General features: G+C 44.1%; 1 protein-coding gene across 2 annotated transcripts in view; it reads right to left on the bottom strand.

Annotated features, from left to right (window-relative positions):
- Window positions 1-6,610, bottom strand: part of DND1 (DND microRNA-mediated repression inhibitor 1) — a 63,491-nt gene extending 56,881 nt beyond the window's left edge. The window contains exons 1-4 of one of the 2 annotated variants that reach the window (XM_069199399.1): window positions 6,481-6,543; window positions 5,509-5,655; window positions 4,493-4,610; window positions 3,644-4,105 (exon numbers count right to left, since the gene is read on the bottom strand). In XM_069199399.1, the coding sequence (XP_069055500.1) occupies window positions 3,644-4,105; window positions 4,493-4,610 (580 nt within the window). In that variant the 5' untranslated portion in view covers window positions 5,509-5,655; window positions 6,481-6,543. Of the gene's footprint in view, window positions 1-3,643; window positions 4,106-4,492; window positions 4,611-5,508; window positions 5,656-6,480 lie in introns of both variants that reach the window. The other variant, XM_069199398.1, reaches the window with a different exon arrangement.
- Window positions 6,611-23,797: the final 17,187 nt, after the last annotated feature.

Below are 23,797 nucleotides of genomic sequence, written 5' to 3'. Positions count from 1 at the left end.
ATATTCAAGCCCTACTATGGTAGTACCCCTGGCATAATCAGAGAGGCTATTATCAGAGCTCTTACATAATGAGATTGCTGCCATAGTTTGTCACCACACTACATGGCACCAAAGGGACAAGTAGATCTTTTTACAGGACAAGTAGATTTGAGAAGCAACCTGTCCCCTGGACAAGTAGATATTTTAATAAATTCCACACCCCTGGATTTAAAATTATGTGTTGACTTGAGGTCACTCAATCAAAATATCTTAGTAGGCTGTCCCCCCCCTTACCCCGTATACAGGAAATGGTGGCAAACATTGGGGATTCTAAGTATTTTTCGACCATTGATCTACATCCATCCAGCTTATCACCAGATTGCTCTCAACGAGAAGTCACAACCATTAACAACTTTTCTCACACCTTATGGTGCTTATAAATATGTAAACCTTCCATTTGGACTTCAGCTGCAAGTGTTTTTAAAAAGTTAATGGATAACTTGATAAATCTCATGTCCAAGCGTTCCAGGGTGATTACCTAGTGCGCACCAAGGAGGAACGTATGATTGTGTTGGATAGAGTATTCCATACTTTAAAAAAATAAAGGGGAAGGACAGTGAAAATTGAGAAATGCAATTTTTTGGTACAAAAAGTAGAGTATCTTGGACATAATATTTCTAGTTATGGTACAAGACCTAAAGAATGTAATATAAGAGCTATAGGAAAAGCTTCCCCTTCTACTGATAAGGACACCCCGAGATCTTTCCTAGGTCTATGTGACAACTATGCCCGATTTATATCTGGATATTAAGTGCAACCATTAGTCACTTTTGAAGAAGAGTATCAAATTTGTGTGGTCAGAAGAAATTAATCAAATATTTGAAAATGATTAAAGAATTGGTTATCAAAGCTCCTGTACTACAATCATATGATCCTTTGGGGAAATCTTTCATTTCAGTGGATGCCAGCTTTAAAGACTTGGGGGCAATTTTTGGTCAGTGGGTAGATGGTGTAGAAAGGACTGTAGCGTTTGCCTCTATAGCATTCCCCAGACAGAAATTGTCAGCCTAAATATATATATATATATAATATATAATTTTTTTTGCTATCTGCCCTTTTGGACCCGCTTTGGTTCCCCCTCAATTTGGACATGTTTTTGGCTCTTCCCTGTCACGGGCACATGTCCCACCTACACAAGTCAGGTATAATTTTTACCGGGAGACTGAGGGGAACGTTGGGTGGTAGGGAATTTGTCCCGGTGCGGTGATCCCACACAAAATAGTTGGAAAAATTAGATTTTTTAGCTAAATTTGAGGGTGCCCTCCCTCCCCCGCAAAAACGGCTAGTTTTCTTTTTTGTGTGTCCAGATAGTGTTTTGTGGTCTTTCCTTTCGCAGGCACTAGGCCTACCCACACAAGTGATGTACCATTTTTATCTGGCGAAATTTTGGGGGGGGGGGGGGGGGGGGGGGGGGGGGGAGGGGGTGAGGAGAGAACGCTGGGTTGAAGGAAATTTGTGGTTCCTCTCAGATTCCAGAACTTTCGGTCACCGAAATGTGAGGAAAAAGTGTTTTTGTGGGCAAAATTTGAGGTTTGCAAAGGATTCTGGAACCTGGTGAGAGCCCCACAAGTCACCCCATTTTTGGATTCCCCTAGGTGTCTTGTTTTCACAAAATGCGCAGGTTTGGTAGGATTCCCTAGGTGCCGGCTGAGCTAGAGACCAAATTCCACAGCTAGGCACTTTGCAAAAAAAAACACATTAGATTTTAATGTAAAAATGTGATTTGTCTATGTTGTGTTTCCTGATGCGAGCACTAGGCCTACCCATGCAAGTGAGGTACCATTTTTAACGTGCTACTTGGGGGAACACAGAATAGCAAAACAAGTGTTATTGCCCCCTGGTCTTTCTCTTCATGTTTTCCTTCCAAATGTAAAACAGTGTGTAAAAAAGATGTTTATTTGAGTAATGCCCTGTAATTCACATGCTAGTATTGGCACCCCGGAATTCAGAGATGTACAAATCACCACTGCTTCTCAACACCTTATCTTGGGCCCATTTTGGAAATACAAAGGTTTTCCCGATGCCTATTTTTCCACTATTTATATTCTAGCAAATGAATTGCTATATAGCCGGTATAGAATGAAAACCCATTACAAGGTGCAGCTCATTTATTGGCTCTGGGTAGCTAGGGTTCTTGATGAACCTACAAGCCCTATATATCCCCGCAACCAGAAGAGTCCAGCAGCCTAACGGTTTATTGCTTTAAAATATCTGACATCGCAGGAAAAAGTTAGAGTAAAACATGGAGAAAAATGGCTGGGGTTTTTTCACCTCAATTTCAATATTTTATTTCAGCTGATATTTTCTGTAGGAAATCCTTGTAGGATCTACACAAATAACCCCTTGCTGAATTCAGAATTTTGTCTACTTTTCAGAAATGTTTAGCTTTCTGGGATCAAGGATTGGTTTCACACTTATTTCTGTCATAACTGGAAGGAGGCTAAAAAATTGTAAAAATGGGGTATGTCCCAGTACAATGCCAAAATTGTGTTGAAAAATGTGTTTTTCTGATTTAAGTCTGCCTGTTCCTGAAAGCTGGAACGATGGTGATTTTAGCACTGCAAACCCTTTGTTTAATGCCATTTTCAGGAGGAAAAAAAAAAAAAAAAAAAAAAAAAAAAGACACACCAGACTTTCTTTCCTTTTTTCATAAAAAAACAATTTGCTGTATTTTAGGTAATTTGTTGGTCTCCTTCAGGGGAACCCACAAGGTCTGGGTACCCCCAGAAACCATAGCATGTTGTAAAAAAAAAAAAAAAAAAAAAAAAAAAAAGACGCAAATTTGGCGTGGGTAACTTATGTGGACAAAAAGTTATGAGGTCCTAAGCGCGAACTGTCCCAAATAGCCAAAAAAAAGGCCTGGCACGTAAAGGGGAAAAGGCCTGGCAGCGAAGGGGTTAAATATGAAAATAAAAAAACATTACTCCACGTCTGACTTGCATGGCTTTTTTCTACATCGAGAAACGCACTACAGACCGTACAGTCTGAGGAGACCCATCATGCTTTGTGTAACAACCCTGGGGGTGGGTTGTTGCAAGAACTGTATGAAGGCATACAAATCCGAGCATGATCTTGTTGGAGACACCCCTTGAATTTCTAAGTTGAAAACAAAGCATTTTGCATTACTCCGAAAAAGAAAGCCGTTAACAAGTCTGCTCGTTATTTAACGCCCCCAAACAATGCACCACGTGTCATGTTATGACTAGATCTTCACATACTAACAGAACTTCAGAAAACTTACATCTTACAGTACATTACAAATAAGTTTGTTTTCTAAAGGCTATTCCGTTTCTGTGCAGCTCCTGTTACACTACGATACACGCATGCTGTGGTCGTACTTTAATTTGCATGACAGCCTTATGCTTCAGAGCGCGGTAGTCCACACACTATAGGGGCCATGCGGAATACGGCCCTGGGGAATTATCACACTTGCGCCATTAACACAATTTGCAACACGGGCTAGCCATGCTTTGTGGCAACCGTTACCATTTCAGTGATTCTACTGCAATAGATGTGAAGCCATTTACATGAAATGCAACTTTAGGAAAAAAAAACGCCAGTTGTAGGTAATGCTGCACAGTCCCCCTTAATCATACAAACATACCTTCCACTAAGACCTTTTTGGCCATTGCTGCTGCTCGGTGAGAGTTGTATTTGACCACAGCGAGGAGCTCGCGCTTTTTAGTAGGGCTTGGGTACAAGGCGAGGTCCTCTATTCCGGAAGTCAGCTCCTGAAGTGCCATTTTTAGCTCCCCCTGCTCTAAGCGGCAGGGCACGCCGTCGATGCACAGTTCGCACTTCTCGGTGCTTCGGCATACGACAATACGGTGGTCTTTCTGCACTTCGTAGCCGTTCAGCGTCGCGATGGCAGACTGGGCGTTTCGCCGGCTGGTGTATCTGGCGTAGGCAAAGCCGCGGTTTAGGCCGCTGAAGGTCATCATGAGGCGGAATTCATAAAGTTTGCCCACGCTCTGAAACAGGGGGATCAATTTGTCTTCGTAGATGTCTTGCGGCAGTTTACCAATGAACACCTCTGAGCCAGAGGGAGGGGGGGCACCTGTCCATTCTGTCGAAAAAATGACAGCACGTGACGCTAAAAGACTACATAGTGCTAAAACAACGCAATGCTTATTCTGGCAGTTAAAATAGTTAATTAATCACTAATCCAGCCAAGCCTGGAATTAAATTCAAAGTGATTTTTTGCTATCTTCAAGGCGCGGCTGAAAGTGAAATTAACGGTTCTCGATTTACGACTAAGGGTTGAAAATCTTAAATTAGGCGACAAACGACCCCGGCGAAACATGTCACTTGTGTATACGCGCATGTTTGCAGCGGGTGCATCAACGTAACCACTAACCTGTAAGCCTTCAAATGTTAAGCGCATAGATAAAGCAGGTTGGGAACGCCTAGCGTAATACTGAGCCTAAGTAGAAGGGTCAGCTCTTGTACGCACCAGGAGGAGGTCCGCCGTACTTCCGCTGGCCGTTCACCTGCACCAGGGCGGTTCCCGTTTCTCTGACCCAGGCCATCAGCGCAGCCTTGTTTACAGGATTCACCGCATTGATCCACATCTAAGGACAAAACAGCAGATTAATCAAAATCACTTTGCACACGAAATATACGCAGCCTTTTATAAACAGTTTTGAGAATAAATGACTACTTAAGAACGCCGTTTGAATAGATTAAGGGCGCTATTTTGTCAACTCAAGCCTTTGGTACTAATTAAATTGATTTAATTCGATATAGCATTTTATTATGTGTGAATTCCCGATACTGCGCTTAACTGCTGGATATACCGAAGAATCGGGTGTTAAGAACAGGGACGGATGACAGTGGTCAACCAGCATGCAACTTCCTATGCTCTGGGCTTTTAATACAACTGTACTGCCTGTAGAAAATAGGTTCAATTCGTAGATGGATATCTGGGTCACACACATTACATCTGTTTACAGGGATTCGTTAATATTTAAAGACTATCGGATTACTCTGCGCTAGTGCCCAATTTTTTTTTGGTGGCTAATTGTAAATGTTGCCGACAAACTGTGACGACACTTATCTGAGATGCAGCGACAGCAAGTTTCACCAAGACGGAGAATATAGACACCACTCGACAGCGCCGTGAGACCCGTGAATACCATCTGTCACAGTAGGAGCAATTCACTTTGGTATTACCTTGTAACACCACTTAGCCCCAATCACTCGGAAAATGACCAACTATTCGAGCATAGAAGCGATCATGTTACTCATTAAAATGTAGCGTTCACAGCAGTAAAAAAAGAAAAAGGTTGCACGCAATATGAGAAAGCGCTATCTATCCCTGATAAAACCCCGACAAAAAAATTCTCAGAACGATAAGGCGCTCAACCCTCACTCACACTACGTGCAACTCAAGTCCTATTTTTTTTTTTTTTTTAAAGGGCGAATAAATTTCCGCCTCAAAATCATAACCCGTTTGAATGAGAAACTGACTTCTTCCTTCGCTTCACCGATCAGAGTGCTTCTTATTTGCCCTTCCGATATCAACTAGACAATCAAGGTAACTATGGGAGTGAACGCCACGAACCATCATCTCGCTCTGCACCTGCAATGTAGACCTCAGAACACTTTCTCCCAAACCTGGATTATTCCATGAAAAAATACATAAAAGGGTAATTAATTAGACATACAAAATTACGGAGTCTAGAAAAGCCAAGTCTCTTAAAACGTTTTAAAATTCTCAGCTCACATATGATTTGTTCGTATTAAAACTTTAAACAATTAAGCGCCTGGGGCGGGGGGGGGGGGGGGGGGGGGTGGCAGCTGCACGGGGCACCTCGGCACAGTACCCGATCCCCAGAACTCCTGAATAAGTGCGAAGGTGCCAACATGCCCCCCCCCCTCCCCACCCCCACAACCAACCATGTACTTTGCAGTGGGGCCCCTTTAAGTTTCGTTATGCCGCTGGCCCCCTAAAGACAACCAATAATGTACTTTTGTAAAAACCCTTAAGGATGAGAATATTGAACAAATAGAAAATAAAGGCAACCAATATGTAAACATGGTTTGGAGCGTCTTTCACAGAGAAAACGCGTCAGAAGTAAAGTGAGTGTAATTTTATAAGGAACCATTTCTTTTCCATTTTATACGAAACTTATTGTCCTACAATACGGAATGAACCAGCGCTAAACCACCATAAAATCAACAGCCAGCCACAGCCAATCACCAAAAACTCAAATTTCGCTAAAATCACTTCACGTGATGCACTTAAGCCGCAATTTAGGACTGATAGAATTTTCTGGCTAAATCCCCTTCTCAGACGGGTGTCACACCCATTTGCTCCTACGGAATACACGTAGCCATGGGCTCTCTCGGGGAGGTCTCCTGGTACCTGCCACTACCAACGCAAAATGCCTACCCCTTCACACTACTTTGTTGCTGTTAGGGAGACCCTCCGCTCCTCACCTCGCACTGCTCGTTTTCCATCTCCATAGCTTCGCTCCTGGCTGACCTTCCGCTCACGCGGGCAGTTTCCTTCTGACGCACCTGCCTCTGCAGGCACCTTTTATACCCTCGGGTAATTTCTCACCCTAATTCCGTCGCACGTGAGCACTGGGTCTCGGAGCTCCCCTGGCGAAGGGGGCCTGCCCAACTACCATCAGACGAACAGCCCATTGGCTGGAGGCGCCGTGACGACTCTCAATGACATTCCGCGGGCTAGGTGCTTTCGATAGCCCCATTGGTTAGACACGTCCTCCCACTCGAGTCGTGACTCCTATTGGTTCCAAATACCTACGCTTCGTAATCATTTGCTACTCATTTCAATGTTCTGTAAAACCCTAATTATGAGTGGTTGGTGTCTACCGAACAACTTTATCGAGATTGCTTCTCCAAACCCGTTTCTACTTTATACGTGATTACAACAGAATCTAAAGCGTACCTACCTAATTCAGTTGGCTAACTCCGCGCCCACGGACCCCATGTATTCACTCGGGACAAGATTTTAAGAAGAGTCTCGGGTGCAGTCCCAGGGCTATAGTATTACACAGCGGTAATATGGTGGGAGTTTCTAACATACTGTTATATGTCAATGCAATATGAATTGCAATTGTATTGGTATGTTAATGCCTATGCTGTTTTCTTTTTAATATTGAAAAGGTTTTATTTAGAAAAATATCTGGGAAGCTCGTTTCAAATAATGCAGTTTAAACACAAATAGTTAATACGCTGTGCGCCCTGTAGTAGATCTTGAATTCGTCTTTAGCTGGGGGATTGGAGGTATGTGTGACTCGAGGAACCGTTTGAAATAGAGCAACGTGTGAAGTGTAGTGTTGCCAGATTTAGTAACCCTTCCCAAACCCAGAGCTGTCCGAATATGAGCCCAAATTCATCCTAGCAGAGACCTACCAACATCAGCCCAAACTTGTAACTTTCTAATACAACAAAAATAGCCACCAGGAAACATTATAAGCATAATTCTAACAAACATTTTTTTGCGACAAGAAGCCAAAATTAGGAGGATCATTCATTTGGCTAATTTCTTTCATTAACTGCCATAGACTGACTTGCGCAAAGTATTTTTGTTGTTTAAGATTTTCTGCTGTCTTTTTGGTGTATCAGTTTTTCTATGGAGTCCTTGATCTGCAAAGCCCTAGAGGTTATTGTACAAGAAACACTCAATTATCACACATCTAATTCTTGATGTTATACATGCATTAAATACTTAAGGCAATTTTTCCCAAATTTCTCTACGGCTGTCGATTCTCATGAATATTGGAACATCAAGGTCTGTCACATGGAGTAACTGTTGTTACATAGATTTACCCTGGTTTCTACTACGTGAATGCTTCCTTTTCAATCTTCAAATTTGCTGCCCAATTTCCTTGGTCTTTGAAACATTCCTCTGTGACCCTCCCAAGTCTACGTGAGCCAGTATACTGGCATTTCCTTTGTTTCAAAGTCTACCACCTGCTCTCTCCTGTTTGTCTTGCCCCTGATACCTCATCTGTCTTAGTCTGTCATCTGGTCCTACTCTCCTTATGTGCCTTTTCACTTAGTCTTTCAGCATGTTATGTTGTGTTGTGCCTGTCTATTCTCTCAGCTTGTTACCCCTATGAGCCTGTTGTCCTAGCATCATCTCTGTACCTCAGCCTGTCATTTCTTCAGGGTTTATCGCTGTCCTGGGCACCTTGACAGTCTCTGGCTAATGGTCACTCGCCCCACCACGTTGTCTGTTAGTGTATCCCCTAGTGAGTCTTCAGTTTCACAGTATGTTATGTGGTACTTCATGACTGTAAGCCTCTCCAATGATGTGTCTTCTTCCTAAACCTGTGCCTTCTCTGTTCACTGCTAGGCCCCATAACCCCTCACTCTGTGTAGATCTCACCTTCAGATAAAGAGCATTTCTTCAAGTGCTCTCCCTCACCTCTTCCCACGCCTTCGCATTCATACATTCTGCAGATGCTGCCTAAACCCTGGCGTACTTAATGTTCACCGTAGAGCTATCTCTCCCGCAGTACTGAGAGCAATGTACATGGTAGGAAGACAAAATTGCTGGAGTAACAAAAGTCCCACAATGGCACATTGTGTTCCTTAAGAGTGACTTATTCTTTAAATCAAGGCACACTTCAAATGACCAAGTACATACGTTTTCAATGTATGATGATCTTTATCCTGAATATATATGATACTTTGTGTGTATTTGAGATAGAAAGTGTTAACTTTGCATGTTGCTTTGCTGGTGATCATGCTGTCTTGCAGGGATGTGGAATTCCTATCACCCAACACCTCTTGTTTGGGGTCAAGGGCAACAAGTTTTTATGTTTACTTTGTCCTTGGGACAAGAAGGCCCAACCCTCTGCAGCACAAACCCTTTGGCTGCCTGTTTATAGAGAGTGGAGTGGAGTGGAGTAGAGAGGTAATGTGTTTCCAAACATAATGCTGTTCGAACTTGTATTTATGGTTCATTATTTGAAAGCCTTCATTATTAGGGTGAGTGCTGTAAATAAATGTTTTAAGGTCACACTTCACTACTGACGTTGGTTACAGTACAAAAAAAAAAAACGTGTATACACAGGTTTGAAAAGTTTAGGCTATGAGGCTAATTATAATGCTCCCAGAATGCTCTCTGGTTAGATGCAAATGAAGTGTCATTTAGTAAAATGTGTTGATGCATGCTAGTTTTTACCAAAAATATTTCTAATGGAAAATCAGTGTAACCATTTTCAACACAATTATGGGAAGCATGAAAATAAACAAACACTGACAAAGCCAACTGATCTGACATATTTTTATAAGTCTTTTAGTTTCATCAAGGCGTGTCTTGTTTTGACATGGCTTTTGTAACACTTTATTGTTGTGGGAGCTACCAGGCCCTCAACATTGTAACAAACACTGGCAAAAAAAAACAACAAAAGTTTTTGAACTCTAAAAGCACATGCAGCCACCAGTGGCATAACAAAGGCCCCGCAGCCGCCCACCAGGGGGCCCCTTCAGCACAGCACCTGCCCTGAGTGAGTCTGGAGAGGGGGCTCCTCCATGTTCTTTGCAAAGCGGCACCCTCCAGTTCCGTTACGTCACTGATTGCCACTGTAGTTCCTGACACTGAACAAAACTACTTTGTGGGCTAATATGCTCCTTGTGGAAGAGCAGAATGCGATCACTCACAGTAAAGCCAGCCGAAAGAGAGAGAAATAGAAGTTTAATAAACACAAAATGTCTTTGTTAAAACCAGACCTAATTAGGGACCAAGACCCACATGTAGGTAGCTTTTTGCATGTCGCAAACAGACTTTCGCTGTTTGCGACGTGCAAAAAGCACATTGTGATGCACAAACCCAGTTTTGCGATTCGGTAACCTGGTTACCGAATCGCAAAAAGGGTTTGCGACTCTCAATTAGGAAGGGGTGTTCCCTTCCTAATTGCGATTCGCAGTGCATTGTAGGATTGTTTTGTGACCGCGGGCGCAAAACAATCGCAGTTTGCACCCATTTCAAATGGGTGCTAACACTTTCGCAAAAGGGAAGGGGTCCCCATGGGACCCCTTTCCCATTGTGAATGTCACTGTAAACATTTTTTCAGAGCAGGCAGTGGTCCTGTGGACCACTGCCTGCTCTGCTTTCGTTTTTGTAATGCATCTCGTTTTCCTTTAAGGAAAACGGGCTGCATTACAAAAAAAAAAAAAAACTGCTTTATTGAAAAGCAGTCACAGACATGGTGGTCTGCTGTCTCCAGCAGGCCACCATCCCTGTGAGGGCCGCCATTCGCAAGGGGGTCACACATTGCGACCCACCTCATGATTATTCATGAGGTGGGCATTTGCGAAGCCCTTGCGAATCACAGATGGTGTCAGGGACACCATCCTACAAACGGATTTGCGACTCACAATTTGCGGGTCGCAAATTTGAACCATACCTACATGTGGCCCCAAATTCTTAAAGAAAGTCACAAAAGTGCACCCATGGTATATGTCGTACCCCTATAAAATATTTGTGAACTGTATTTTAGCATGGGTCAATATCATGTGTAGATTTGCTCATGTGAAAATCTATTGAGCATTTGCAAGTTAATTTTCCCTCCAGCCACTTTCTTCCCAACCCTGGAAGAAGTTCTAATTCTGTCATTGTCAGGAGTAAATGTCCAACCTTTCTTATAATGGGAAAATATTAGAGAGAAGCTGGTGAAAATCTTTAAAACATGCAGGTTAGTGGGTTTGCAGACTCAAAGGCATTCCAGCCCTAGAGCTATTGCTTACTGCTTCCTCCAGCCCCAGTATGCAGATCTGCAGAAAGGTGGCAAAATAAGGAAATTGCTACAGTAGGGATTGAAATTGCAAGTATTCAAGCCCTACTATGGTAGTAGCCCTGGCATAATCAGAGAGGTTATTATCAGAGCTCTTACATAATGAGATTGCTGCCATAATTTGTCGCCACACTACATGGCACCAAAGGGACAAGTAGATCTTTTTACAGGACAAGTAGATTTGAGATGCAACCTGTCCCCTGGACAAGTAGATATTTGAATAAATTCCACACCCCTGTGTCTGTCTTATCTTTCAAAGTGCCTGTGAACATGAAGTTGCCTTTACCCCAGTACTGTGTATATTATATTATTTACACTCTTTGCATATGATCCCTCAGATGGTGCTGCAGATGCATGGGTACCTCACTGTCTGAAGAATAGGTGTGAGTTGAATGTGGCTTGGTGTTATGCATTGCTGTTTGCTAGAAGCCAAGCAGATTCAATGCACACAATTACATGGTCAAGACAAAACGTCCTAACATGAGTATCGTCCCATCACAAATAAAGATGACTCTGGTAAACAAATGTGAAACACAATTGATGTTCCTTTATTTCTGCAGAAGGCACTTGCTTGAGCGAAGAAAGCATAATTTAGTGTATTCAATACAATGCACCTGACAGTCAATGATGAAACACTGTGGAGATTTGAAAACATCTCGATACGTTACACTTTTCTGAAATACAAGTAAATCAAGTGGTGAGGCACATGGTGACATTACAAACATCTCTTGGCTTCCCTAGGTTAAGGGAAACGGTTTCCCATTCTTAGAATAGTGTGCGTACTTCATAGGGATCCCATTCACCCATGTCCATACCTGACTTGCATCCTGCTGTCAACTTTCCATGGTCACTGTTAGCCCCAACAGCTCATCTCTGTTTATGCTTATCAGACGGTCATTGTGGGTGCCCATCACACAAACACAGCCCACAGGGCTTTATTCCTGTGGACTCCGATCCATGTGCTTCTTCCCATAGCACCCAATCAATATTGGTTTGCTGCACACGAATACTCTGCCCCATGCAGTTAACGCCCACTCCTTATGAGTTTCCAGCTCAAACACTATGCCCCTCCCCCCCCCCCACTCTCTAGCACCCAAACATTACGGTCTTCCAGCATACAATGATTGTGAAGCTCTAGCACAGCATTCCTTGACTATGAGACCTCCGCATCCCGCTCTCTACATCCAGTCACCAACAGTCATAGACAGCCTGATTTACAGAGCTCGTCCTGATCTCACATATTTTAAGCAGTCTCAGATGTGCCAATGAATAAAAAGGCGTCTCCGTGAAAGAAAGTATCACACAATTTGGTCAAGTAGTGAAGCCAGGATTGTGCTCAGGTTTTCCAGTTTCACACAGTGCCATATAGCTACCAGATAAAGATGAAACGTTATTGCTGTTTTCTGGGAGGAGAGATTAGAGCATAGGTGATAGGCAGAAACACACTTTCTTTTAGTTACTTTTACATTGTGCAAAGCTTGCCGGAACACTATAGAAGATGATCTAGAGTAAATTCTGTTACTGCCTTTGTGTATTGCTGAGAGCAGTATTTTGTTTTTCAGTTTTATATAGCACAAACTTGACACGAGCACCAGTTAAATTACACATGGACACGTTTTTATATATATATATCTTTTAATGGCATGGGTAGATTGCCACGCCGAGATTTGTAACTAGTTCCCCAGTTACAAAAGTCGACAGATCTGGCTGTAATGCCACATCATCTCCCCAATATAAACTATACTATGAAAATATTTAATTTGATTTCACTTGTGAGTAACCAGCACACCCCATTTATTTTTGGTGCTACTCAAAACGCCGGGTGGCAGGGCAACCTGGGTTGCTGCCTGCCTGTGAAATAACTAGATGCGATGTGAAGTATGTTGCTGTGGTGGGTGAAAGGAGGAGACTGAGCGCACGTGGCAGATGGCTCAAAAGCCAAACGGGACAAACCAATTCCTTGCAAAGTCGTTATTGGTAGTGCTTTCACGCTATCAATGATTGACGGCCTGTTACGCTGGGGCCTGGAACTGGGCAGTGTATAGGCTGCCCGCAAGAAAATGATTCTAGGTGGGCACGGGCGGCGCAAATTTCCAAAATTTTGCGCATACAGCGCTCATTACAGCCCACATTTCGCCCTCCTGCCTAGTGATGTTTTACCCGCACAAATGGGTAAAACATTGCCCATTTGTGCAGTAAACAGCCCAATCTAGCAACACTGCTGCAGTGTTCGAGGTATGAGAGTAGGGAGCATATAGTGACATAATGCTGAATACATGAATGCCCTACCCGACTCCCCTCCCTGGGAGTCTCGGGCGGGTGATAGTATCCAAAGGTGTGGGCGAGATGATTGGTCAATTTGTACAGGGCGGGTGAACAGTTTAACTTGAGTTTCTGAGTGGTCCATTAGTAGGTGCCATTTCATTAAGGTATACACCAGCTAGCAGGGATAGTGGTTTCAAAAGAGCTCAGAAGGTGCTGCAAAGAGTAGTAGGTGAGTTTGTGGCACATTGCTTAAGAGTGAGGTATGTTGATGTGCCATCTCAGATGGAGCTAGTGCGGAAGGTCCTCCAGACACTGCAGGAGGTTGGGAGGGCCGATTTGCTAGCAGAAAGGGCCCTTGAGGGGGATGGAGTACGGGAGGCCATGTTGGCGGTCTGCGGGAGGGTCGCCTCCACTATTATGGCATGCAGGTCTCCTGACTGCAAAGTTGCGAGGGAGGCGAAAGCTGGGCCCCGGGGAAGTAGTGTGGGCCAGCCGTCGAGGGCCAATGTTCCCTGCTGGGGGTCTGCTTGGGGCGGGAGTACAGTAGCTTGCCATGGGCCCCGGTTGCTGTCCTAGGTGCCAGGGCCAACATAGCTCATGGAGGCATTGAGATGTAGGTACCTCTCATGGCCCCCCAGGCGGGAAGCCGCCAGCGCCTTGCATCGGGGAGAAAGAGGGCACAGGCTGGAGGAGGTCGCTCTGCATGGGAGCACTCGCCCGCGGGCGAGCTGCATGTCCTGTTCTGAGACAGCAGGTGTGGCATCAGCCCCTACTGCTGTTCCTGTGTTCAGCGTCCATCTCCTATGTGGCCCGGGAGTGTGGTGATGCTGCGAGATAGAGAGGTACTTTCTGTTTCTGCAGGGTTTCACACCTGCCAGGCCCCTTGGACTGCTCTAGCCCTTGCTGACAGGCACATGATCAGTAGGCGCCTGGATAGCTGGGAAGCCATATGATGGAGGTGGGGGGTGGGGGGGTGTCAGGCAGAGTGGCCTGATGTCGGTGTGTGATAGGGGAAGGTGGTGGTGGTTCACCTCCTATGCATTTTCAGGATTCTGGATTCCAGGAGTAGAGGCAGATGATGGTGGACGTCTCTGGGGAGGTAGGGGGCAGGTGATGTAACCCGCGGAGAGTGAGATTCCGGGAAGTGACTTGTCTGCCAGGGTTGCTGCACAGCCGGGACAATGGGACAGTGAGGTGGGGGGAGGTTGGGGGCAGGCACTTGGAGGGAGGGTGTGAAGGTGATGGGAATATCCTGTCTAGGGCGCTTTTGTTTGTCTAGATCATGGGTGCTCACAAACTTTTTCTCGGGGGCCAAAATTGCAGCATGGTTTGCGGCCGAGGGCCGCACTGAAGTGACAGCGCGGGGGGGGGGGGGGGGGGGTGGGGGTGGGGGGGGCTTAGTAGGGCGGGGCTTAGAGGGGCTAGATTTAGCAATTAGTGATATCTGGCCCGGATAGACTGCTTGCTCCTGTCACCTTGATGGACACAAATGCCATGGAATCTAATATTGTTGAAGTCTTTTTCACTTCAGTATTTGGTCTAACTTCTAAAGACAGCCGAAGGAAAGAGAGACTAAATGGAGCCAATGAAATCCAGTCAAACTTTGATGAACATAATCTTTTAATTTCTTAAGGTGTCAATTAGATCTACAAGGTAAACTTACAAAATATGTTAACAACATCTTAGTACTGCACTGGCAGATGTAATGTGGTGCCAGGAGTGCTACCGTGCCTCCCTGCCCGGTTCACTTTGTTGTTCCTGAGGCATCCCTTGCCTGTCAAGCCGTAAATTCGAGATAACAGCATTCATTTTATATCTGGAATGCAAATTAAATGTTTGCATATCACGTGCAAAAGGCAATGCAATTCACTGCTGACCTCGCTTTCAAGCGCCATAATTTCAAGAGCTTATTGCAGAGAACGTTGAAAGTACACAAGACCTGATTCTGCCAACTGGTTAAGGCAGCACTACCTCCTAGATATTTTAATTACTTTAGCTGATTATGTTTAATTAAATTAGCTGCTAAGCCTTCATTCCTGATGTTTCCTCAAGAACCACCCGAATATAGCTTTTGGCACAGCTACTATCATCCAATAACTGAAAATGGGTATCTAAACTGTATAGTCTATTTATTACAGCCACGAGACTCTCCTTTTCACCAGCAAACAGTTTCTTGAGAGAAGCATTCGGATTTGGTAATCGAGGGCATGGTTTAGAGTAAGTGTGAAGACGTGAAAAAAATAAATGCTCAGACGTCTTCCGCGCTGACGCCGGGCAGAAAATGGAAGCTGAAGATTCATCCACCACTCACTCGTGGGCCGCCAAGGTAGGTCCGTGGGGCCGCTGGCGGCCCGCGGGCCGTACTTTGAGTAACGTCAGTCTAGATCATGGGTACTCGTAAAGATTTTCCAGGGGGGGGGGAGCAACATTTTGGTCTGTGATGTGATGGAAGGCCGCATTGAAGCGAGCAGGGTGGTAATCATGGTTGGGGGTGTGTTGGAAGTAAGGTGGGTTTATGGGATTAAAGCATAAAATATAGTGGCTGAAGTGCACAAAGTCAAACCAGAAAACCAGGCATTAATCTCGGCTTCCCCCTTCACCAAACTGTGTGATCCTATGCAATTTTTCATTCCACTTCCCCTCCATTCTCACATATAAAAGGACTAGAAACACAGGACTTCAGGATGAGTGATGTATGAAACTTTCTCCTGTGTCTGAGTTAATAAACAATATTGTTGTTCATGTATAACACAAAACCAGGCCACTTAAATGGCCACATAACCACTGACTTGCCTCTTAGTTCACTATTGGCAGTGTTTCCAGGGTGGGGAAAGAATGAATGTTTCTAGATTCATGTTTTTAAAAAATCACTTTAAAAAAAAAAAAAAAAAAAAATTCTCAATTTTCCATGTACTTATATAATGTAGATTTTCCTAGTTCATGACGGAAAGTCTTAATTTTATTAAAGACACGGAGGTGAGTATTATGCGTTCTCTTCTTGCTTTATTAAAACAGCATTCAAGAAAAAAAGACTACAAATCCCATGTGGCTAACACAGACAGCCAATGGGATTGAAAACGTAGTATAGAACATGCTGACCAATAGCAGTATTCCCCATGCTATTGTGACGTCACTTGACTGCAAGCAGCCCTCTTTTCTTGCAAATAAAGTAAACTGCTGAATAAAAGTGGAAACAGAGTACAAAGAATAAACAATGCCATTAGGAAAGCAAACACATCAGAAGAAAAGTCCAAAATTCTACAAATGAAGGCATATTCGGTGAAATCAGGACAGGATCCTGAACTTGTAATGAGCGAAGGATTCACACGATGTGAGGAAATCCTATTAGGACACTGATGGATTGGCCGGACTTGGCGCTGGAAGAAAGGGAGGGAGAAACAGCATTTATTACCAGTGGTGGGATAATACTCGCCTCCGTGTCTTTAATAAAATTAAGACTTTCCGTCATGAACTAGGAAAATCTACATTTTATGACAAGACCGGAGGCTCCTATTATGCGAGTTTAAAGCATATTAATTACATTGAGTGAAACATCATCAACAGGTTTGCAATAAAAGACTCTAAAGGTATTGTCATTAGACCAGTCTGCAGATTTTAGAATATCCTCCAAACGGGAACCCGCCCAGAAAGCTTTGGAAGCCATTGCCCCTCTGGTAGAATGAGCTCCAAATCTGGAAATATCGATACCAGCTAAGGACATAATCCATTTCACCCAACGAGCTAAAGTGGCAGATGAAACCGGGTGGTAAGGTTTCCTAAAAGAAATAAGTAGTTGGGAGGAGGATGTTCTCAAATCTGCAGTCTTTTGTTCATAAACTTTAAGACATTGGCCTACACATAACTTTGGTTGCTGTGGGAAATAGGGATAAAAAACTGACGATAAATTGGTTTTGGTACGTCGAACAACCGAAAATAATACCCGAAGGGGTAAACTGACGGTTAGAGACGTCAAGTGCTTTTACATCTGATAAACGTTTAATAGAAATTAGACATAATAACATTGTTAACTTAGCAGATATCATTTTAAGAGATAACAACGTGTTATCCGGCAATGAAATTAAAAACTTCAGAACAACGTTAACATCCCATAATTGATTGTATTTTGGAAGAGGAGGTTTGGAAAATTTTACTCCCTTTAATAATCTGCACACCAGTGGATGCTCGCCTATGGGTTTACCGTTGACCTGGATATAGTTAGAAGAAATAGCTGACCTATAAAGGTTAATGGTACGAAAAGCCTTGCCTTTACTGGCTTCTGAGGCTAGGAAGTTAACTACAAAAATCACATCTGCTGAAAAGGAATTAAGTTGCCTTCCCAAACACCAGCCGTCCCATAAAGACCAGGCTGCTTTGTAGGCTTTCTTGGTACCCGGGGCCCAGGAATTTGAGATGTATTGAGAAGCTTCTGACGAAATGACAGGGCAAGATTGGGGATTTCTGAGATCTTCCAGGCGGACAGAGTGAGGATATTGTCTACAATGAGGGGATGGGGACGCTGAAAAGGGTCCAACAGTAAGTCTGGGAAGGATGGGAGTAACAAGGGAAAGTCCACTGAGAGTTCCAGTAGAGTAGGAAACCATACTTGGGATTGCCAGAACGGGACTATGAGAATAAGGGATGCATTCTGACGTCTGGCATGAGCTAAGACCCTGTTGATCATGATAAAGGGGGGAAAGGCGTAATTGAGGGAGAGAGACCAATTTTGTGAGAAAGCATCTGATGCCAAGGCTAATGGATCTGGACGCCAACTGTAAAATTGGGGAAGTTGAGTGTTCAGTCGGGATGCGAACAGATCTATGGAAAACAGACCCCATAAGGAATGAATCTCGTGGAAAACTGAAGGATGAATTCTCCAATCGCTGGAGTCTCGGAGGTGACGAGAATGCCAGTCTGCGATTGAATTGAGAGCTCCTGGAAGGTACTCTGCATGAACCGAAAGATGGTTTAAAAGGCAAAATTCCCAAAAGCTCTTGGCCAGATCTGCCAGAGGTTTTGATTTTGTGCCTCCAAGATGATTTATATACCTGACTGCAGAGATGTTGTCCATCCTGAGGAGTATTGCGCAATGAACTTTGTGCTTTGCTAGGCTTCTGATTGCAAAGGAGCCGGAAAGCATCTCTAAACAATTGATATGCAATTTGGACTCCTCGGAAGACAATGTACCTCCAGTCGATATGGGACCACATCGGGCCCCCCAGCCCAGACGACTTGCATCGGATTCTAAGACAAGATCTGGGGCTGATGGAAATATACTTTTTCCGTTCCAAGCGTCCAAATGGTCTATCCACCATTGAAGCTCTGTTCAGGACTCTACGTCTAAGGCAATGAGGTCGGAATAAGATAGACCTTGTCTTAAGTGTTGAATCTTCAGTCTTTGAAGGGAACGGTAATGAAGGGGACCTGGAAAAATAGCCTGAATAGAAGAGGACAGCAGGCCTACTATTCGAGCTAAGGTCCTGAGAGAGATGAGAGAGCTGCGAAGAATTTGCAGGATCTCTGACTTTATGGATCTTATTTTTGACGTGGGCAGAAGTAGAGTAGCTGAGATGGAATCGATTTGAAATCCTAAGAATTCTATGGTTTGGGATGGAGTTAGTAGGGACTTCTCTCTGTTTATTATGAAGCCTAGATTCTCTAGAAGAGAGGAGGCTGTCTGTAAATGAAGTAGAAGAATTTGAGGAGATTGATTTAAAATTAGGATATCGTCTAGATAAATCAGGAGCCTTATGCCCTGGGATCTTAGGAAAGCCACCACGGGCTTCAATAGCTTGGTGAAACACCAAGGGGCAGATGATAGACCGAAGGGCAGAGAGGTTGTCGCGTGGGCTCTCATTATCCTAAATGAGACTACTGGATTTCTTAGGCAGCAGGATCGATAACGGTGTGGGGGACTGAGTTTGACCCACGTGTAAGGAACTCTGTCACCCTAAATCCGGTTGTTGCTCCGGCTAACTAGCAGTGCCTCATTTCTCCCACGGGGAAGAAATGATTGGGCAGCCGAGCGCATGACATCTTTGGAACTTCTCAGGGAAGTCGTGGTCACTCAGATCCAAACCAACTCTCTCGTTCACTATATGGTCTCATATACAAATGACAAAGACAGTATAAGTTTTATATAATGTTTTAATAAAACGACTGTATTTTAGATATTAAGGCGTGAGCCGCGATAACCAGAACAATACAACATAGTAGGATTGATATAGTAACCAGGAGAGTAAAACATAGAAATAAAGCTATCATAATTCCTAACCGTTTCTACTCTCCCTCTGCTTGTTCTATTTAGAGCACAGCATGTTAAGCTTTCAGCTTGCCTTTCTGTATCACTAGGGAGACGGACACACTCATACCTGAGCAAAGGCCTGTGATCTGGTTCAGCATCTGCAACGAGGCAGTCAGCGTCTAGTTGTGGTTCCCTGGTCGGAATCTCCCTCTGCTTGTATTGGGACAAGGAAGTGATTTTATAACTAACATGTCATCGTGATCACAAAATGTTCCTGCGCAGGAATGGCAAGTCTAGACTCCTACCACGTCTATCAGCAATGTACCAGACTGTATCCTTGACTAAAGCACAGAGTGAATATGTTATGAAGAACTCCAGTGCTGAAGTAGGCAAAACAGTGTGATATGAATAAAAAACAACACCGTAGAACTGGCTATTCTGTAAAATAACAGTACGAAGCCTAATAGAAAGCATTTAGAGTAAAGTGCACAGAGGCTCTAAGCTGTTAGCAAATGAATAAAATATATTTAGGGCAAAGTGCACAGAGGCCTAAGGCCTGAAGCTAATGCGCAAAATATACATAAAACTGACCACACTACACCCTCCCCTTGTCGGTAGCAAGTGGTTCTAACAACATAAAAAAAAAAAACATGACCTAAATTTAAACCCAACATTTCGACAAGATGAGAAGACAACAAAGTCATAAATTTAGGAAACGTGACGATAGAGCGAATTGCAATATAGTGTCAATTTAGTCGGGAGAGAGAGAAAAAAAATCCAATTGTCAGACAGAAGCAATAGAACGTAGAAGCTCCTCCACTTCGAGATATGTCAATATCGGAAGATCCACGCCACAAAGTACCATGGAGCAGGTGTGTTCCAAAGCCCCAAAACCATTCAGGGCGGCACCCCGTGTAGTGCCAAGGAAAGAGACAAAACCATCTTCCTCCAGGAAGGGAATCTCATAATCCGCTTCACGAAGCAAACGCAACCGTAGTGCACAAGTCTGGGAATGAGCCCTAATCGGGAACATCAACAGATCAAGATCAACCACTGGAGAGCGCTGCAGTGAGAGACAGAAAGCCAGTGCATGTTCAAACGAGCACCAAAGGCATCGAAACACGGGTTGCACACAATCCAAAACCGGTCGAAACGACAAAGACCAGTCACACTCCAAATGAGCCAGGAGTGTTGCTCCAAAACACTGCATCATGCGTTCACGACACAGCTGCGCTGACGGGAGCAGCAATACAGGATCTCGTTGCGGCGGGACAGCCATTGCGAAAAAATAGCAACAATAGCAAAACTCCAGCCAATAAAGCCAAAGTAATTGGGAAACCCCCAAAAATGCTTCCGAAAATAGAGTGTATAGCCGAAGGTATCGAACCGAATATGGAAGAGAAGGTGTGAACGAAACCAACACCAACGGCTTTGAAAAAATGAGCAATACCAGCAGTGCTGGATGCATTAAATATACGTCCCACAAGTTCACCGAAGTGACTCGGAAAGTTAGTATTCAAAAGGGACTGTATCTCCGCCGATGACCTTGCCACTTGAAGTGCGTAGGTCTCGCTAGCAGATGTAAGGGCCACATGCTTTTGAAACAATAAAGCTTTCAGCCGACTCAACTTGTCGAAATCAACCTTGGAAGTAGCAATATGAGGCCAGATGTCCGCTACCTCCCTAAATTCAGTAGGGGGAAACAACACATTCCAGCAGCATGTAACGGCCTTGTTGACAACGACGATGTAAACTATTCCGGCACGCATGCCACAGCAGCGTTCGCTGTTAAGAACAATGTAACTGCCGTTAGAAAGCACCTGGAAAGTGTTTTTAATTACCGGGACCGGAACTCCCTTCAGATAACAAGCTAAGTTAGCAATCGAAGCATTACACGCTCCGTGCAAGGACAGCTGTTTACAAACCATGGAATGGCTAACAGAAGTTTCGCAGTCGCTACCGCTAAGAAAAACTTCCCGCAAACCATTAACACATCTGTACTGAAAAGGAAGCTCCCACACCTCGTGTATGTAACTGTCACCCAATAGTTCATATCTTCCCACCGGAATGTGCTTCAAACAAGAAGTAAATTGCAGAGTGGAGATAGGCAAATTAATAACCCCATGAAACAACCACTCAGCTGACGGAATCTCAGCCACCGTAAAAGGCAGTTTCTCCAACTTTTCAATATTTAACATAACATACGTCGCTTCCTTCTTAGCCATCAATTGTTGTTGACGAGTTAAATTAAAGGAGATAAAGATCTCTCTGGCACGAATGTGCTGCCATGGAACGCGACCCGCCTTCAAGGTCTGAAGAGTCCAACCCAGCTGCATGATAGATCGTGTCTGACTCTGCCCATGATATAAAGAAGACATGTCTGATTTTATAATGTCAATAGCAGAAGAGACAATGCTGTCAATCGTGTAAACACGGTCAGAAAGGGTATGCATGCCATTATCAACAACAGACAAAGTCTGCAGCAGATTTTCTCGATCAATCTGTCTTAACCTGGCTGCAGCCTCCTGCTGGGAAAGTTTCCAAAACTCATTATACACTTCGTATAAGAACCTTTTTCTCCGGTGCACCTTGGGACCTGACAAGAAATCTTGTAAATCAGTACCATTAGACAGTAACTTGAGGTGTGACTTAACTGCACCCAGCGTGGAGTACTTCAACCATTGTTGACAAAGTTTCCCCACACTGTATGTAGTTATTATATCTGCATGCTCTGGTGAAATGTAACTAGGGTCTGCCCTACTAGTCCTGAACCCACCAGAAGAGGTAACAAAACGTTGATGACACTGATTAGTGTCTACAGGCCACAATAACCACCCGCCTGGATGTAACGATGAAGCGTTAAGCGTACCATTCTGGACCCAATGCGTAAATTCACTAAAAGTAGCATTCACATAGTGCTGCCAGTTATTTAATTTAGAAGGGACAGGTATGCTAGGCAAAGTCAATTCTCTAATCGACGCCAAGCCCAAACAACTAGTCTGTTGTACTGTGTCATTGAGGAAAATCATTTGCACAGGGATAATGCATGCTCGAAATAATGTATCTCTGCCTTGCATCTGCCAATTTTTCGTACCCCAAACACTTTTCAAGTCAACAGTCTTCAACCAGTATTCATATCCTTCGACCGAAAGTTTAGATACAAACGAATTAGAATACAGTAATTTAGTATCGGTCAACAAAATTTGCTTATTAGAATACGGTGTCACTTTAAAATAGTAAGACTTAGCGCTTCGCTGATCATGCCCTGGAAAAATATGCAAATTTATCATTATACGTTTTCGAACTCCCTGGTGGAGGAGTCGAGCAATGTTCCCATTGTACATAATGAAAGATGGACTTAGGGCTACTCGCTTTGTGAATAAAGTGGTGTCCATAACAGGTGTATGTAGGAAAGTACCATCTTGCCTGGCATGTTACCCCCATTTTTCACTGTATATATGTTGTTTTAGTTGTATGTGTCACTGGGACCCTGGTAACCCAGGGCCCCAGTGCTCATAAGTGTGCCTGAATGTGTTACCTGTGTAGTGACTAACTGTCTCACTGAGGCTCTGCTAATCAGAACCTCAGTGGTTATGCTCTCTCATTTCTTTCCAAATTGTCACTGACAGGCTAGTGACCATTTTTACCAATTTACATTGGCTTACTGGAACACCCTTATAATTCCCTAGTATATGGTACTGAGGTACCCAGGGTATTGGGGTTCCAGGAGATCCCTATGGGCTGCAGCATTTCTTTTGCCACCCATAGGGAGCTCTGACAATTCTTACACAGGCCTGCCACTGCAGCCTGAGTGAAATAACGTCCACGTTATTTCACAGCCATTTTACACTGCACTTAAGTAACTTATAAGTCACCTATATGTCTAACCTTTACCTGGTAAAGGTTAGGTGCAAAGTTACTTAGTGTGAGGGCACCCTGGCACTAGCCAAGGTGCCCCCACATTGTTCAGAGCCAATTCCCTGAACTTTGTGAGTGCGGGGACACCATTACACGCGTGCACTACATATAGGTCACTACCTATATGTAGCTTCACCATGGTAACTCCGAATATGGCCATGTAACATGTCTATGATCATGGAATTGCCCCCTCTATGCCATCCTGGCATAGTTGGCACAATCCCATGATCCCAGTGGTCTGTAGCACAGACCCTGGTACTGCCAAACTGCCCTTCCTGGGGTTTCACTGCAGCTGCTGCTGCTGCCAACCCCTCAGACAGGCAGCTGCCCTCCTGGGGTCCAGCCAGGCCTGGCCCAGGATGGCAGAACAAAGAACTTCCTCTGAGAGAGGGTGTGACACCCTCTCCCTTTGGAAAATGGTGTGAAGGCAGGGGAGGAGTAGCCTCCCCCAGCCTCTGGAAATGCTTTGTTGGGCACAGAGGTGCCCAATTCTGCATAAGCCAGTCTACACCGGTTCAGGGACCCCTTAGCCCCTGCTCTGGCACGAAACTGGACAAAG

This window comes from Pleurodeles waltl, chromosome 7 (assembly GCF_031143425.1).
Source record: "Pleurodeles waltl isolate 20211129_DDA chromosome 7, aPleWal1.hap1.20221129, whole genome shotgun sequence".
Classification (NCBI taxonomy): domain Eukaryota; kingdom Metazoa; phylum Chordata; class Amphibia; order Caudata; family Salamandridae; genus Pleurodeles; species Pleurodeles waltl.
The sequence above is the reverse complement of the archived record's forward strand: the minus strand, read 5'-3'. Positions and strand labels throughout refer to the sequence as shown.